The following is an 18768-nucleotide window of genomic DNA, read 5'->3' as shown; positions in this document are numbered from 1 at the left end:
CAGTGTGTTTGCTCCACATCCTCCAGGCGGACCTCCGCGGCGGCACACACGGCGCGAGAGAGCCGAGCGAGGCGCGGCTGAGGCGGCTATAAGAGTAGCGGCGCGACCCCCGCCCCTTCACCCGGAGACCCCGTGGAAACGTTCGGATATTTTTCCTTATTTTTTCTCCCCTCTTCATCGAGACGTATAACTTGGCGCGTGACGTGAAAAAGCAGCCTTTCTTCCGTCATTTCGTTCGTTCCTTACCAGCCCGCCGCGGCGTGTTGACGCCGGAGAAGGCGAGCGACGAGCGGCTTGACGAGCAGGAGGAGGCGCCCCCCCCCCCCACTTCCCCCGCCGCCCCAACCTTTTCCGTGAAATCGGATGGTACCGCTGGATTTATGCCATCGTGGAGGGATTATACACCGATGTGGGTTTGTTATTGACAGCCGTGCGCTCGCGCGCGCGCGTGCATCATGCATCTGCACACAACTTTGCCCACGTCTCCTCTGCTTGTGTTTTATTAGAGCAAACGAAAGAGAAGCTTGCAGGGAAAAAGAAAAAAAAAAAAACGCCGGTAGCATGCACCAGAGACGCTGCAGCCCGTCACTAAAGAGAGCCCGGGGCGGCGGGCTTGTGTTGCCAGCTCATTGCTAAAAAAGCTCAAGTGTTGCCTGGAAGCCAGGCCTTGTGCGCTGCCAACCAGCTGTGAGGAGGGGAGAAAGAAAAAAACAAAAAAAAACATCTGAAAGACTCCTGAACAGAAGACGAGGCGGAAGAAGTTGTTCCAGATGGTGTTCCGAAAGTTGCCCGGCGTGTCTGCGTCGGGCATGGGTCTTCGGCTATCACAGAAGTTTGTCTTCTTGCTCTTCCTGTCGGGCTTAGTGACCCTTTGCTTCGGGGCGCTCTTCTTCCTGCCGGACTCTGTGAGGCTGAAGCGCATCTTCCTATCCAAGAGCGAGAACCAGCCGGCGACGGCGGCGGGTTCCGGCGCGGCGGAAAACGACGCGGGCGAGCGCACCAAGAGGCCCCGAGACCAGGAGCACCCGCGAGGGGTGACGTCCACCAAGGGGGAGAGCGGAGTCGTCGTCGCGGTCGGTGGCGGGACCAGCGGAGGTGGAGGGGGAGGAGGGGGTCCCGCCAAGCTTAAGGGTCAGACCCGAAAGACGCCCACATCCTACGAGGCCACTGAGGAGCGCCTGGCCGGCGGGAAGGCTCAGGAGGTGCTGACCCCGGGGTCGGAGAAAGCCTCGTCGCTTGACTCGGGTGCCTCGTTCACCTACAAGATGTTCCGGAGGTGTCTGCTGAAGCCGCCTCTCGGCAGGGACGGCGGCAAGCCCGGGGACCCTCAGACAGACAAGCGGCGGGAGAAAGTCAAAGAGGTAAGAGTCGATGTTTGTCTTCGCGAGATGTCAAAACAACTGGAAAAACAAAATGAGTAATTACATCCCCGTTGAGACGGAGGATGTCTTTTGTGGAATCCGTGGGCCGCAAAAGACTTTAAGCCATCCGCCGCCGATTCCTGTTTGCACGTCCAATATTGGAGCTGCAAGAGAGATAACAGTCTCTGAAAGATCACAACGGGCTGTGCTAATGTGCTAATGTGTGCTAACCCTCCCACAGTTAAAACATCCCAGATTGCCTTTTTGTATTTTATAGGGGGGGCCCATTAAGGTCTTACTTTTAGAAGCAACACTGGATTCTTGCCAGCAAATGATCAAAGCTACTGACACTCTGGCAAAAATCCAAATAACGCGTATCTGATATCAGAGGTTCCGTCTTTGGACCGTTGATTCCTACTCTACTGTATTTCGAACACTGCTACTGCTTTTGGAGTTTGGGGGGTGCTTTTCGTCGTTCTTTGGACTCTCCAAAAACTGCATTGCTATACCTTATGACTGGGATGGTGACCTGAGAGGTCGGTGGTGCCCTTGGTCTTACTTTAGGGACCATAACTGTACATATTTGGGCTCAGTTAACATGGAGTCCAATAGTTAATCCCGCGGGCATCATGGATGTGTATTATATTGTATGCTTGTGAATGGATGAATGGGTTTCCAATAATTCACCCTGTGCTCTTGTACCAATTGTACCCTTCGGGACTGACCCAGACCGCTACTATGCCTCTATTGACAGTCGTCTTGTCACTGCTGTGCTGTGAGACCCTTAAAAGGTTCTACTTTGGTACCCTTGACAGTTTGGGAACATAACTTTAGCTCATCGGGCCCTGGAAAAGATGTAAATGTTTATCTTGACCCCAATGATGGCCCTATTTTTCACAATGAAAGTACATCATTCAAAAACAATCAGCAAGAATAATCCTTATTGTCTCGATTGGTGTTGATTTTGCTCTTAGGGACCGAAACGTTCATAATACGTCCTGTGGGCAACATATGTTTGTGATGTACTTTGAAGGACCCTGATTAATCTCGTTGTGCACTAGAACAACAATTAGCGGTACCAATATTTCCCCCCTGTGGTCTAGATCAGGCTTGTAACCTTCAAGATCAAAATTGACCCCTACTGCAGTTAGCAATAATTATCCCTATGGACTAGATGGTACCCTGATGGGTAGAACTTGACCCTGAATGACTCCAGAGTAACCATTTGAGCCCAAATGGGTACATCGATATGTAACGTACCTTGAGGAACACACTACTGTGCGCTCTCTATCATGGGGCCCTGAAAAAGGTACGGGCAATTATTTATAATTGTCCCTATAGACTAGATTGGAGTAGATGGTACCCTGAGGGGCAGAACTGGACCCTGAATGACTCCAGAATAACTATTTAAGCCCAAATAAGTACATGGATATGTAACGTACCTTGAGGGACACCCTAGTGTTCTCTCTCTATCATGGGGCCCTGAAAAAGCTACGGGAAATTAGCAATAATTATGCCTATGGACTAGATGGTACCCTGAGGGGTTGAACTTGACCCTGAATGACTCCAGAGTAACAATTTAAGCTCAAATAAGTACATGGATGTGTAACGTACCTTGAGGGACACCCGAGTGTTACCCCCTATCATGGGGCCCTGAAAAGGTACGGGCAATTAGCAATAATTGTCCCGATAGACTGGATTGGAGTAGATGGTACCCTGAGGGCCAGAACTGGACCCTGAATGACTCCACATCAGCACCTACTCAAAGCCGAGCGAGGGTCTGGTGGGGGTTGTGTCAAATTTGCTTGTTTGAGGGCCGCTATTGGCCGCCGCGTAGCCTCGTGACTTGGATAAAACCCGACTTTCTCCGCCTGACACCCTCTCCCGCCTCTCTAGGCCGGCGGGGACGGGGCGGCGTGATAGCCGAGGTGTCGGCGGATGGCAGCGGGTAAGCCCCGCACCGCCTCCCCCTTCTCGCGTGTGCCGACCTCTCTGTGACTCATAGCTTCTCCTTTGCACATAAAATGTCAGCGTGACTTTACCCCTGAGCTGGACACAAGTTTTTTTGTTCAGCCGCTGGCTCCGGTCATCTGAGGCTAAAGTGATTTTTCTACCGCTGCGCTTCTGTTGCCAACTTTTTTTTTTCTTTTCTTTTTTGTGATTTTAGCCCCCTTTGAAAATCACACTGCTTGCTTACATGCACAACTTTGTGTAGTGTGCAAATCGCAACGTTTTTACTCCTTTCGTTTCGGTCGTGATTATTCTTCAGTCAAATAAATTGCTTTTTTGAGGACTCGGTCATACTTAAAAACTAACTAGGAACATGACATTTGGTACAAGCATGTCTATCATGAGTAAATTTGTCATTTTGCTTTGAAAGAAGGCATTTTAGGGTCATTTTGGTCAGTTCCAGGAGTCTTTAAAAAAAAAGAAAAGCAACTTGTCCTGCAGATTTGGTCTGATTGCTTCCAAAGAACTATTCCTGATTTAACAAAATGAAGTTTGGTAGTTATGGGTGGATGTCTATCATGAGTAAACCCACAAAAAAAGTCTTAAGAAGTATCGCCAAAAAGGCACAGGAAGTCTGCCATTTTGTTTTGAAGTGGCCATCTACTACGAACACAAGTTTGATTTGAATTAGTGACTATTTAAGTTAATGGTCTCATATTGCGGCGTCTTCTGCTTAAGGCTGTTGCCTATACATGCAATTTTACATTAGCCACTTAGCTATTAGACGCCATTGGCTACCAAACGGCTATTGTGCAGTTAGCTGGTCATTTGCTAGTATGAAGAGAAACTATAGTATTTAATTACTTCCTGTTGGTTGTCCTGTGATGTCCAATAGGATCTTGAAGTTTGAAACTTTTCCTGAAAGTGTCTGCCAAAGTCTGGTTTGGATCTTCTGTGATTGGCCTTGGAGTCAATTTGTTAGAAGAAGCACTTAAGATTAGCTTAGCTTCCTGCGCTAGCTAGCCTTAGCTTGTCACGACATTAGTGGTTGATTTGATACTACTCGTGTGACAGTTAACATTGTTTGCCATGAGTTTTAAATGGTTTAATGCTGGACTGCTTACAAGCCTTCGGGCCCTCGTTCGTTGTCCTGCGAGAGTGTGTTTGAAACACAAACAGTGAAACGTACATACACTGCGTTTGGTTGTGTTTGTGTTCACTCTCTTATCAGGAAGAATAAGCACCGATGAAAGTTCATTTGGGAGCCTTGTCAACAGCACGTAGTACTTTATTGAATGTTTTTTTTTTCAAATACATTTAACTAAATTATATTTTTTTGTTTTTATTTTATTTGATATATTAAAAAATCCAGGAAATAAAAAAAAAAATCAGTTTTTTTAATGTTTTATTTAAAAAAAATGTTTTTAATTTTTTGTTCATGTATTTTTTTTATTTGAATACCTGCGTTTAATGTATTATTCATTTTATTTTTTATTGTTTTTTTTAACTCATGCAGAACTAGCTACATAATCATTTTAAATGTATTTTACCTGTTTGATTTATTAAAAAAAAAAATGAAAACTTTCATTTGAGTTTGCACCTTTTTATTAAAAATAAAAAAGTATTTTAATGTATTATTCATGGCATTGTTTTATTATTATTTTTTTAATAAATGTTATTTTTACTTTTAGAAGGAGTATCTATATTAATGAGAATAAATGAAAAAAATATTATTTGATTATTATTTTTATATGTTAGAGCTCTGCCTCTCATTCAAAATTCACCAGTTTGAGTTTACATCATCGATCGACGTTTGACTCGATTTGCATCTCTAAAAAAGCAGCTGAAAAATCCGATTGGATGAAATTGCTGAATGGAGTGGACTGATCCGTTTATTTACATCATGCTTGGAGTGCCCAAAGAACTTTACAAAGCCTCACATTCACTGATTTATTGAACTGGCAAGTGCAGTATAGCTGACGAGACGTTCTCTCTGGCGCAAGCCGGTTCTGGGTTAAAAGAGGTCGTCAAAGTATAACCCGATAGAAAAGATGGCCACAATATGCAAAACTAGCATCTTCAACAGTCGCAATGAGCATCCAGGCCGCTTAATTGAACACCCTGCCCTCCCTCGTGCCCTTGTTCCCCCGCTGTCCGCGATCCTGCTAAGCCTTAACTCATCTCCGCTCGTCTTTTCTTTTTCTTTTCTTTTTTCTGTCAAGGCGTCCTGGAGCGTGCCCGTCTTGTTGGGCCAGAACTCTCTTATCAAGCTGTCACGCTATCGACAGCCACCTCACAAAATGAAATTGACCGTTAAATCTCATTTCTGCGTGCAATTAACGTGTTGTTTCACAGTCATGCCTGAACGTGGTGATCCCCGAGGTTAATAAGATTAGCAGCATGCTGTTCAGTGGAAGGGAAGTTGTTGATATTAAGGCATCATAACAATTGATTATGCCTAATTGGTTGTCGATTAATCGTGTTTTGGAAGCCGCTGATGCAACTCTCAACTCGTTTGCTGTTTAAAGTTGTCGACAGAAAGCTGCCTCATTTCTGCGTTTTACTGCTCGGTGTCATACCGGGTGGAAAAGGGAGTTCAGAACGTTTACTTAAAGAAAAAAAAAAAAGCATCACCAAGAACTCAGTCGATGATTTTCCCCTTTTAAGTTGATCAAGGAAACCTAACATAAAGTGAGTGATGAATTACTGATTAATTTAGCATTAGCATTGGCTAACTAGGATAACATTGTGCCCTGGTGGAGGTTTCATGACTTATTTCTAACGGGACTATCTGCGTATCAATGTTGTGATTTCGTTTCCATGTTTTTAGCAGATAAAAGTCTGACTAATAGGTTTCATTTTCATTTAAAATTGCACTACTTCCTACTTTGCCTTTTCTCCTCCGAAACGCATGCTGAGAACATAAATGTTCCCACAAGCCATTTTCCAAACATGACTCATCAAATGAATGCTGAGCAACAAAGTGTATACTTGTTTGAGGGGGTTGTTAGCTAATCAGTCCGTGTGGGTGGAAATATTGTAATATTGTATGTACGGGATCGGATGGAAGAAGAGGACAGCGTTCGGTAAACATTTGCCTGTTCGTGTCGTGCGAGACCCCAACTCACCCGCACATACGCAAATAAACACGTTCAGGTTGTTTGTTTACACAGTGCACATACCAAAGGCTAAAATAATCACAAAGTAAGACATTTTCATCTTTTTTTCTGTTGACAATTTCCTCTTAAGTTTTAAAACCGTATTTATATTTAAAAAAAAATCCCATACCTTTATTCAAAAACAAGAATTGTTTTCAATTTAAAAAAAATTCCCATACCTTTATTCAAAAACAAGAATTGTTTTCAAATTGACAGTGCAAAAAAGGGTTTAACATAATTTTTCTTGATAATTCCGGTTACCGTTTTGTTCCGTAACATGTCCGAAAATCGGTTAAAATGTTCATCTGGATTTCCCAAAGCAAAATGAAATGTCTCATTTTGATTCAACGCAATGACAATCAATCTGCTTTCCAAGAAGACAACAGAAAACTGAAAGGCTGAAATTCCGAGGATTTGGACAATTTGAAGTCTATCAAAAATAATGATTGATTTCACTAAAAGCAGGTTCTCAAGGTCGGTATGGTTGGAGCAAATAAATTGAAACTCCACAAGCCCCATGCTTCAAGAGATGGCTAAATGAAATGACACATTATGTAAGGCTGGAGCGGATTCGTTTTGCTAAAAATTATTTAACAGATAATTCTGTGTGCAAATTTTTAAACATGATGACAATCTGTTTTTTTTAGTTTTTTGTTTTTTGTTCCATTGAATGGGGAAAAAATCTTAAAATATATTAAAATAAATAATTATTGATTAATTTGATTACTGATTAACTGCCAATCAATCATTGCACCTTTAATATTTATTTGATTGTATTGAATTAATTAATTAATTTTATTTTATTTTAAATGTATTTATCTTTAATATATAGCTGTTTAAAAAAAAAAAAATCCAAACGCAAAAGCCAAATATATATTTTATTTACTTACCTATTTTAAAATGTATTTTTCATTGTTAACATTTATTATACAGAATTAATTTCCACAATAGTTTTTTTCCCCCCAATTATTATTTAACATGACGAGAGCTAACAACACCAGCAGCCATTAGCGAGTGCTTTCGCTGATAAAGCGCTATCTTAGTGTAGCGGATCGTTTCCTGAGGCGTTTGTCATCGGGTGACATTGGGACAGGAAAAGGAAGTACAAACACGGGTGTTGGCTTACTTTTTTTTTTTTTTTTGCCTAAGCAACATTTTTCACCCCACTCAGCCCCCTCGTTTCGCCGTACAGTAACTAAAAAAAAATAACAGTACAATAATATAAAAAACCTAAATGAATACATATTTTTATTGATTTACTATGATTGAGTGAATGAACAAATATGAATGAGTGAATCGTATTGCCCAGGCTGCAATTTACATTTCCTGTTCTATGGTTATCATCACTCACACTTTTCCCTTCTTTGATGGCATTAGCCCCCCCCCAAAAAGCCAAAGAACAAGCTAAAGTGACTCGATTTGTGTTTGACATTTTGTTTGGCTTCATGCTCTGTGCGTGTTTTTCATCAAAACGCCCGGCAAGGTCAACTTTCTCTGCGATGTGAAAAACACATTTGCGTTGTTGTTGTTTTTTCTCCACGTCTTCCATCGGTGGGGGTGTTGAAAGCGTTGCGTAACGTAAGCAGCTCGCAGCCTTTTCCTGGTGACGAGGCCTGCGAAACGCGTTGCAGATGTTCTTCTGCCTTTTGTTTCCTCCTCAAACTTCTCGTTTGAAATCGGGCCCCGGCAGTCTGTTTGTTTCCCAACTTTGCAGCTTGCCATTCTAGCCTAAGGGCATTTTTTTTGGCGTCATTTCCTCTTAAAAAAAAAAAAGAAGAAGAAAGTCTTTTACACGGCAACTAGGTGCAGCTCAGATTTCATCACCTCGAACCCCCCCTAACCTCCCCCGTGCCACACGCTGCGATGTTGCAATAAGTTTCCCGCAAAAGCCAATTTCTCGAGAGGGGGTGTCTCTTGCTGACATAATGGGGTCATTGTGCATAGACCACTTAATCCCCCCCCCCCTACACACACCCCCCCCCCTATGTCTGAAGGCTCACCATTACGCTCTAAAACAACCCGTTTGATTGCATTCCAGCCTTTGGGCGAAGATGAAGCCAATTTTGTTTGATCGGGGATTTTTCTTTTTCACACTTTTTGGGTTATGAAGAACAACACACTATCAGGGAAGACAGCATGCTCAAGCGTGGCTTAGAACCCAAGAGAGAAGCCTAGAACCAGCAATGAGGAATTTCAAATGTGTTCTTCCTCTATTAAAGGTCAAAATCTTAATTACATTGTTGTGGACTAACGGTCAAGCGCCGCCTAGAACTTGAGAGTGTATTAGCACATACTTTAGAAACCAAACAAACATACAAGGGCAACCAAATTAAAGGTGAAAAAGGCACAGGAAAGGAAAAACAACTGGCTACCGTGGTATGGCATCATGCTTGAGCGCAGCCTAGACCCCAAAAAGAAAAGTCCAGTCAGCCATTGAAGCGCTAGAAGAAAACAAATAAAAAGGATGAAATAAAGTGTGAAAAAAAACAATCGACAATCATCATGCTTGAGTATTGCCTAGAACCCAAGCTAACAATCGAGTCTTGTGCTTTCTTGTGGCAACAACATTAAAAACAAAAAGACACAGAAAAAGGAAAAGAAGATAATGGCATGCTTGAGCACAGCCTAGAACCCAAGAAAAAGATCCAGAGTCGGCATTAAAGTGTTACAAGAAAACAAAAATGACTAAATAAAATATGAAAAAGTACTGCCTAGAACGCAAGAGAAAAGTACCGAGTCAGCATTCAAATGTTCAAAAATAAAAAGCAAAGATGACCAAATAAAAGGTGAATATGGCAACAAAAAAAAACACACCACTAGGGCATTGCAGCATGCTCGAGCACTGCCTCGAACCCATAAGAAAAGTACCAAGCTGGCTCTTGTGCACTCTAAAGTAAAAATGAAGCAAGACCATATTCATAACAAAAAGGCACAGAAAAAGGAAAACAACGTGCCACCAGGGCACGGCAGCGTGCTCGAGTGTGGCCTAGAACCCAAGCGGCAACATGGCCAAAAGGGTTTCTTCCTCCACTGTAGGTCAAAGGTTCAACAATGTTGTGGTCAGATGTCACAACTCAGCCCTTATACACACTGATGCCCTACCAGGGCACTGCAGCGTGCTCTTGCGCAGCCTCGAACCAGACCAGAAGAGATAAATGACGCCACAGTAAAAAAAAAAAGGGAAAAAGCCTAATTAGCTGGAGCATGTGTACCTAATAATGAGTGCGTAGTACCTAATAAGGTGTCCCGTGAGCGAGCGAGGCATCCGATTGGATCGATGGCCAATCAAGAGTTTTGGCGCTCCCATTAATCGCGTTTAAAGGCCTCGGGACAGCGACCCAACGCGTCCTTCGTTGCAACTGTCGGCCGTCCGACCTTGAAGGAAGAAAATCTTTACGGCCGGCTAATGAGCGCCCACCGCCGCCATTTCATTAGCCGCCTAATTGCTGTAATAACGAGCAAATACAGCCAACGATGACTGAAACCGCCTTCGTAAGCGCTCGGGTAATTAACGGCTATTTGCGCGCTGGTGCTGAAAAAGAAGAAAAAGGACACTGAAAGGAGGAAAAGAAATGCTGTGTGGTTTGATCGGGGATGACCACATTGGTGTGATGGTCAAAATGTTAGCAATCGCGTCTCGTTCTGATGTCGTAACGTCTATCATGTGGACTGTTGAACTACAACGACCTTGGCGGCGTGCTCGAGCGCGGCCTCGAGCTCGAAAAAGTCCAAAGCCTTTCTTCAAAAAGAAATAGGCAACCTCATTAAAGATGGTATTTGGTGTGGCTTCTCCTCTATTGTAGGTCAAAGGTCAACCAACAGCACGTTTGAGCATGGCCTAGAACCCGAGCGAGAAATCCCAAATCAGCATTCTAAAGGGGTTCGTCCTTGACTTTAGGTCAATGACTTTGAAATTGAAATCGCAGTAATCACATAGACTCGTGGCCATGTCCCCGGTAGCATGCCCAAGCGTAGCCTAGAACCCAAGAGACGAGTCCAAAGACGAGGTTTGTTGCATTCCAAAGAGAAAACAAAACAATGGTGATCAAATTAAAGGCAATAAATGCCTCCTGGGAGAAAAAAAAAATCGACCAGGAAGGTCATAATTTTTGCTCGAGCGCTGCCTAGAACTCAGAAAACAAGTCCAGCGCCAATGCTGCAAAGAGGTTCTTCCTTGATTGTGGGTCAATTGCTTAACAAAAGTGTTGTGGTCTGATGTCACAACGCCGTAATCACATGCGCCAGTGGCCATGACCCTGGCAGCATGCTAAAGCGCAGCCTAGAATCCAGGAGAGGATTTAAGAGACAATGTAAGCGCATTCTAAAGGGGTGAAGAAAAAACAACAAAAGGCTGTCATATACAATAAAAGGGGGGGGGAGATCATTTTTTTTTTTTTACTAGGGTATAACTGTATGCCCGAACATGGCCGAGAACCTAAGAGTTCCGAGCCAGAGTGTCCAAAGGGCTTGTAAAGGGTTTGGTGCGTCCATTGTAGGTCAAAGACTTAACAAAAGTGTTGTGGTCTGATGTCACAACACAGTCATCACGTGCACTAATTGTCATGACCCTGACCTCGTGCTCAAGCGCAGCCAAGAACCCAAGAGAGAAGTCGAAAGACGGCCTTAGTGCTCTACAAGGGCAATCGCGTAAAATGTGTGATGCCACAACACAGTCGTCATACAGGAACCGGGCGTCACGCTCCAACATCGCCAAGAACCCGAGAGACAAGTCCAGAGCTGACATTCTGAAGAAAGATCACGATGAGGGCTACAGAGACAGCCTCCCCCCCCCACCCACCCCCAAAACCACGGCCCTCCCCCCCTTAGGCCGACTTGCCCATTGAGCACAGCCATGCATGTTGTTTTCTGACCAATTAGGCAGCCATAAAAGCAGAGCAGTCGGGACCCGTCGGCTGGGGGGCTCGCGCAATGTGCTGCTTGCATCTAGGCCAACCTCTTCCTCGCCGCTCTCTTTTGTTGGCGGGGGGGCCACAAACGGGGGGAAGAAGCGGTGGGGAGAGTGGGAATCTGTATTTTTTGTTGTTGTTGCTAACAATCATTGGGGGGGGAAAAAAAAAGCAAGAAATAATAAACACCTTTTTCAGGCAGGGTATGGCAGAATGCTCGAGCGCAGCCTGGAAACTGAGCGACAAGGTCAGAGTCAGCGTAAACCACATTAAAGACAAAATAGGTAAAAATAACAACAACTAACATGACCAGGTCATGGAAGCACGCTCGAGTGTGGCCTAGAATCTGAGCGCAAGAGCAAGAGAAAGCATCGGCTAAGTGAGAAGTCCGGAGAGTCGGCGCATTCTGTAAGCGAGGACACTTGTTCTGATGTCGCAACACAGTCATCATGCAGACCACTGGCCTTGCACGGCCTGAAAACGTAACATGCTCGAGTGCCGCATAGAACACGAGCCAGAAGTCGAGAGACAATGTTAATATATTGTAATGGAAAAAAAAAATGTACAAGGGCAACCACCATAATGCAAAAAAGAAGGCGAAAAATGACATTTAGGAAGAAAATATGCTACCAGAGCATAGCAACATGCTTGAGCGTGGCCTAGAACTTGAGAGAGAGAGGCAATGTTTATTCGTATTTGTTCAAAAAAAACAAAAAAACAAAACAAGGGGTGACCACATTAACGGCACCAAAATTTTATAAAAAGGTAAAAGTCCAAAAGAACACGCAGGAGAATGCAGCATGCTTGAACGTGGCCTAGAAACCTGAAAGGTAGATTGAGAGCCAGCATAAAAAAACAAAAACATCAAAGTGAGCCTTATTAAATGTGAAAAAGTAACAACAAAATGTTTTGAAATTTTTTTTTTTTTTGTAAAATAACACACTACTGGAGCATGGAGGCATGCTTGAGCGAGGCCTAGAATCTTGGTGAGCAATCGAGAGGCAGCATTCGTGCATTCTAAAAAAATAAATAAAAACATATGGCTCTCATTTTTTTTTTCTAGTAAAAGGACATACTATTGGAGCATGGCAACGTGCTCGAGCGTAGCCTAGAACCAGAGAGATCGAGCAAAAAAACAAAAAAACTATTTTTCTCAAAGAACATGCTACTGGGTTAATTGGCAGCATGCTCCTGTGTGGCCTAGAACCAAAGAGAGAGATGCACGGTCAATGCTAGTGCATTAAAAAAAAATATATCAAAGAAGAGTGATCACATTAAAGCCACAAAAAGTTAATAAAAAGCTTTTTCCCTCGGGTAGCGCACTCGATGGAGTGCAGCCTAGAACCTACGAGATATCCAGCACCTGTTTTAGTGCATAAAGTAAGCAAACAATGGTGACCACAATAAAGAAGGAAAAAAAAAAAAAAGGACACCCTAGCACACCATGCTCGAGCGCAGCCTCGAACCCGGGAGAGAACCTCCAATATATTGCCGTTTGACCACGTGCGATGAAAGTGTTTCCGAACAGGAAACGGGTAGCTGTGGGCAGGAAGTCAAGCGTCACATGCGATGTTTCGTTTAAGCAGATGTCAGAGACGCTCAGCTTCTCGCTGCGCTCGAACCTTCTCAGGCTAAATTGGATACTCGGTATAATGAGGCGGCCACTGCTAACAAGGGAAGCTTAAAACATACAATATATGATTTAATACTGACTGTTTTGATTGTCGTACATAACGTCAATTATTTTTTAAATGAGATTGAAAAATCCATCCTTTTGACTTGACCGTCAAAAATAATCACCGAGAAAAACCGGAGGTTGCGCAACCCTCTCTCGTGTCTTTGGCTTTGCGTTGCGTGTGGTCCACATCAGAGTCATGCAAATGATCCAATTAGACGTTTTACATGCTAAGCGGAGGCATCCGTCTTGCCGTTAAATTGGCGCCGTCGTTAAGAGAGGACCCCCCCCCGGATCCCGCCCGTCAGGTGGGCCAGACGCTGTGCTTTAATGAGCTTCTCTGGACTGACCTGTGCTTCCATCAATGACCTGTAGACCCGAACCGGTTCAGGGTTTTTCCAGGAAAGACATCATCAGGAGGAGGAGGAGATCAGTGGATTCTATGGAAGAATTGAGAATCTTTAGGTGTGGTTGAGCTCTTCCAGAAGGTAAAATAACAAGTGACGTGTGATCCAGAACGGTTGAAGGGAAATGTTTTAATGGATCCCTGAAAAAGGACACTGGAAAACCGGAAACTTAAAATTTCTGAAAAATACATAATTTCTTGCACATATAAAACTGTCTTATATGTGACACGGAGTGTTTTTCTTATGAAGATAAATATTCAAGACTCGATTTCAGAAGGGAAAAAAATGCAGTGATTGCTGGCATGTAGTGGCTATGACCTTGGTGTGACAACAATCTTCTGTTTTATTTATACAGCATACAAGGCTTGTTTTTACAAAAAGTGCCTGGCGAGATTTCAGCCCCCCCCCCCCCCCCACACACACACAAAAAAGCAGGAATTTCTGGAATATATCTGCTATATCCCTTTAGTTACAACAATCACCTGTATTCTTCATAAAGCATACAGGGTAGGGTGAATGTCGCAGTCGTATGTTGTTTTTTTTTAATAAAAAAAATATTTGCAAAAACATACATTCAACTCATATTAGGCAGGTCCTACATTTGACAACAATCTCCTCTATTCTTCATACGGCATACAAAGTCGTGTAGCAAGATGGAGGGAAGCCAACATGAATGCAGGAATTTCTGGCACTTACTGGCTTCGTCCTGCGTTCCTAAACCCCTGTTGAAAGAGGCTATTATTAGCTTAGCCCAAAATGTTATGCTACAATACAAAGTTAGTATCCATGGTGCGCTAGCAAGCTAACAAAGGCTCCTTTTACGTTTTATCCGTGAAGTGTGAAGAATTTGCGTGGCGGTTGTTGGACAAAAGGTCACGTTTGTGCTCGGCATGGCAATGGATCGCCGTTATCGACGAGGCGGATGCGCGCGCGTGCCTTCCCCGAGGCATCGGCCATCGATAGCGTTGGCCCGCCCGCTAACCGACGGCAGGTCCTGACCCGTCTGTAGCCGCGCGCTCAACGCTTAGCTACTTTAGCTAATTAGCTTTCCTCTCCCGACAATGACGCATGCGAATGCCGAGGAGATCTAATGTGTTGTAACGATTCAGCTTTTCAATGCGGTGGCTCCGACGGTCGTCTCCATTAGCGCAGCCCGCAGTCAACATGCTCCGAAGAGCTGATTGCGGCGGAACAGCCAGACGCGAGCAGATGCGTGCAATTAAGTGTGCATGCTTGCGTTGCTGTGCATGCGTCTTGTTTATCAACCAGGCGGGAATTTAGGACCTTCCAACGTCTTGCTGACTGAAGTCAATAAAATCGTATTCAGGGGATATAAAATGTGCGCTGCCCTGTTAAAGAATCACGTTTGTGTCTTTTCCCACCTTTAATGTGAGCTGCAGGAATCTCTTGCAAATATTGGTTGCGTGTGACAAGAGTCTCCCGGGTTAAGGAGAAAAGCTTACACATTTAAACATTTTAAAAATCGGAGGTGCTGCTGTACTAGCTGACGTCTTAGCGCAAAAGTAACACGAATCAGTTTCAGATTTTATGCGAATCAGGAATTTCTGTCACGTACTGGCTACAACAAACGACAACATTTCTCCCGGTGTTTACATTTCTGTGGTTTCGGCTTATGGTGGCAAGAGAGAAGGAATACATTTGCCAAGAATATCAAAGTGTAAATCTACTTGCAGGAATTTCTGTCATGTACTGGCTGAAGCCTACCTGTGACAGCAATCTCCCTATGTGTGTATATCCGTGGCAATGGGGTAGGGTGGCAAGACAAAATGAAGTCTTTATTTTTTTTATTTACCAAGAAAAACAAAGTGTAAAAATATGAAGGAATTTCTGGCATGTACTGGCTGAAACCTACACGTGACCGCAATCTCCCTGTTTTTATATACCCGTGGCTATGGGGTAGGGCGGCAAGACAGAATTAAGACTTATTTATTTTTTACCAAGAAAATCAAAGTGTAAAAATATGAAGGAATTTCTGGCATGTACTGGCTGAACCCCACACGTTTCATCAATCTCCCTATGTTTATATACCTACACATTTCATCAATCTCCTTTTTGAGAATCTCCTGTTTGTTTATCTGTGGCTATAGGGTAGGGTGGCGAGACAGAATGAAGAGTTGCTGTGTGTTTTTTCCAAGAAAAACATCAAAAGTGTAAAAATATGACGGAATTTCTGGTATGTACTGGCGGAGTCTACATGCAATCACCCTATGTTTAAATATCTGTGGCTATGGGGTTGGACGGCAAGACAGAAGGAAATCTTTTATCATGAAAACACATAACAGAAAAAAACATAAACATACATGCAGGAATTTCTGGCATGTACTGGCTTAGTCCTATATATGAGAGAAATTCCCTGTCGTCTTATGTTTTGGGGTGACACAGTAGTGTAATTTTTTTAAATGTTTTCTTATGTGACCATAGGATAGGAAGACAAGTCTTTTCTTGCGGAGGAAAACATCCCAGCTCGACTAAATTTGAACAAAACCGTGCATGCAGGAATTTCTGTTTTTTGTCACGTGGCAACAATCTTCTGTATACTTCAGTCTTTTTTTTTTTTTGTTAAGACAAAATCTGATCATGGCTGAAGTTATGTGATAAAAAAAAAATATATATATATATATATTTAAATGTGCAGGAATTTCTGGCACGTACTGGCTGTGTCTACATGAAACAACAGTCTCTGAATTTCTTCCTAAAATCTGAGCGAATATCTTTGGCCGTTTTCCTTGCGTGCCTATCTGGCTTTCGGGTTTCCCCGGCAACAGCTCTTCTCCCCCCTTCAGCGGGTCCGAGCAGAATGTGTCGGCCAGACTGGGATGCGAGTCGAGCGCTTTGGAAGCGGCACGCTGGCATGAATTTGAATGGCTTTGGCTGTCATCGGGCCAACTGGGCCGTCATCGGCGTCGGCCCGCCCCCTCCGGCGGCAGCTCGACTTCATCGAGAGCCCTCGCTCGCTCTCCCATCGCACGCCGCGCGCGGCTCTTGTTTGTTTTGGTTGCCGTGTTTTGTTTTTCTACTTTGTTGGCTCCCTTCGGCTCAATACGCTCACTTGTGTGGAAAGTAACAACGCGGACCTTGCTGCTGGGCAAAAACGAAAAAAAAACTCCATCATTTTAAGTTCTCATTACTCCATGGGAAAATGTTGTCCCTCTAATGTTCACATTTAATCAAGACGACCAATTAAATTATTTTGTTATGTTAATTATGCTGACTAAATTAGAAACTCAAGTCACAGAAAAACGAGCCACACATTTTGACAAAATTTGAAAAATAAAACTGGTATGAAAAGTGCAGGAACTTCTGGCACGTAATGGCTGTACCCACATGTGACAGCAATCATCCTTATTGTTACTATACCCGCAGGACAGGGACAGGTGGCAAAACGTAATGAAGAAAAACATTCTCTTAAATTCTGCCAAAACACACATGCTGGAATTGATTTCTATGAATAAGAATCATGCAGAATAAGAAGAAAAATGGTGAGTGGTGAAGTTTCTGGCACATAATAGCTCTGCTCAAATGTGACAGAAATCCCGTTTCTTTCATAAAACTGTACGACAGTGTTGGGTGGCAAAATGAATGAAGCTTGGAAAAACTTTCAAGACCTGCAGAGGTTTTACCAAAACACAACATGCATGGAAATTCAAGTGCTTACCGTACATTTAACAAATAAATAAATATAAATAAATACTGGGCCACATTTGTAACTGTTCATTTAGACTCTCGAACCTCGAGCCGTTTTTAGATATCCGTCCAATGAATGAGCATATTTTACAGGAAATTGGATTCCTAGGTTAGTTAAAACTAGGGCTGTCACTATGGAATCTTTTTAAAATGGATTATTCCATCGAGTAATTGCCCCCCCACTTCCCCTTTGATAACTACTCATTATTGATTATTTTCTGTTCATATGCATTATTAAACACCAACACAATTAGCATATGCTAAACTGCTAGCAATCGCGAGTAGCATTAGCGCGCTAGCGATTCACATTTAAGGTAAACAATAAGGAATCTTTTTCAAATCGATTATTCCATCGAGTAATCGCCTCCCCCCCTTTGATAACTACTCATTGTTGATTATTTTCTGTACATATGCATTATTAAACACCAACACAATTAGCCTATGCTAAACGGTTAGCAATCGCGATTAGCATTAGCACGCTAGCGATGAACATTTAAGGTAAACAAACACGAACAGCCATTTATTTCACACATACATTGATGTTATATCTACAATACACATTTACTAGTGTCTTAAAGGTCACTTACAGACGACGCTTGAACAATAGTTGACGAATAAACAAGTGGCGCTGCCTGCATGCTATAATGAGCTCAACAACTTCCTGTCCACTGCGTGCGTCAGCAAAAAAAACATAGACGGGCAGCATAAACATGTTCCTGGTGGAGCTTCAAGGCAGACATTTTTAGTCGACTTATCTCGCCGGCCCTTGCTAAAACCTCACAAATAACAACAACAAAAAAGAAAGAAGGAAAAAGTAAATCCCACTCGTGGAGTCTCACGAGATGTTGTGAAATGTCACGTTTACTGCTAAGCAGCTGTAACCTTTCCGTGCGCGAGTGTGTGTTATGCGTTTGCGGCTGTGCAGTTCTCATCCTTCCATGGTGGCCTTGCGCCGAGTCCTGCAGGGGATTTTTAATGCCAGATAAACTTAGAGTGGGCTTGAAACAAGGCATCACCCCCCCCCCCCCCCCCAACCAACCCTCCCAACAGCCAGCAGTGTAAAGGTCACATGATTAACCTCGATCAGATGAGATGAGCGTGAAATTGCCTCTGATGATTCAACTCTTGCGTGCTTGCTGAGGGTCCGTGTTTGACTTCTGAGCAGTTAGAGCTGTTATAGATATTTATTTTATTTTTATTTTTTTACCCCTCTGCATGACATTTCAAAGTTTGTCATCCTCGATACTTTCGTGTCTCGTTGTTGCTGCAATGACACAAAGACGAAGGCCTGAGACGAGAGAGCAAACTAAAAGGTTTTATTTCACTGAGTGTGAATCCTGCTGAGCGAGCATCTCTATGGGGGGAGCCTCACTTGAAAATAGGACGTGAACACTCCGACACGATTGGACTTTTTGCACCGGCACAGAACAGGAAGCAATGTGGTTTAATTTGTCATTCGAGGTTTTGCGCTGGTACACTTATTGCCGTTAGTGTAGTGGTTCACATATTGCACAATGATACCTTTTAAGTTGTATTTTGGGGGAGGGGGTAAAATGTGCTCTTTAGATGAATTTTTGGAGTTGGAAAGGAGTTTTATTTTGGTAG

At 43.3% G+C, this 18768-nt stretch overlaps 1 protein-coding gene and 1 long non-coding RNA gene across 3 annotated transcripts in view; one reads left to right on the top strand and one right to left on the bottom strand.

Annotated features, from left to right (window-relative positions):
* Positions 1–18768, top strand: part of LOC147172764 (mannosyl-oligosaccharide 1,2-alpha-mannosidase IA) — a 135941-nt gene that overhangs the window by 849 nt on the left and 116324 nt on the right. The window contains exons 3-4 of one of the 2 annotated variants that reach the window (XM_086077735.1): positions 27–409; positions 507–1361. In XM_086077735.1, the coding sequence (XP_085933861.1) occupies positions 771–1361 (591 nt within the window). In that variant the 5' untranslated portion in view covers positions 27–409; positions 507–770. Of the gene's footprint in view, positions 1–26; positions 1362–18768 lie in introns of both variants that reach the window. The other variant, XM_086077734.1, reaches the window with a different exon arrangement.
* LOC147172765 (uncharacterized) lies at positions 360–18110 on the bottom strand. The gene is made up of 3 exons (XR_015095321.1): positions 17751–18110; positions 13402–13491; positions 360–1525 (listed from the first exon to the last, which is right to left on the bottom strand). It is a non-coding gene; the product is annotated as an uncharacterized LOC147172765 (long non-coding RNA).

The sequence above is a fragment of the Leptonotus elevatus genome, chromosome 6 (assembly GCF_054856555.1).
Source record: "Leptonotus elevatus isolate MCC_2025b chromosome 6, RoL_Lele_1.0, whole genome shotgun sequence".
Taxonomy (NCBI): domain Eukaryota; kingdom Metazoa; phylum Chordata; class Actinopteri; order Syngnathiformes; family Syngnathidae; genus Leptonotus; species Leptonotus elevatus.
This window is presented reverse-complemented; position numbering and strand designations above follow the sequence as displayed.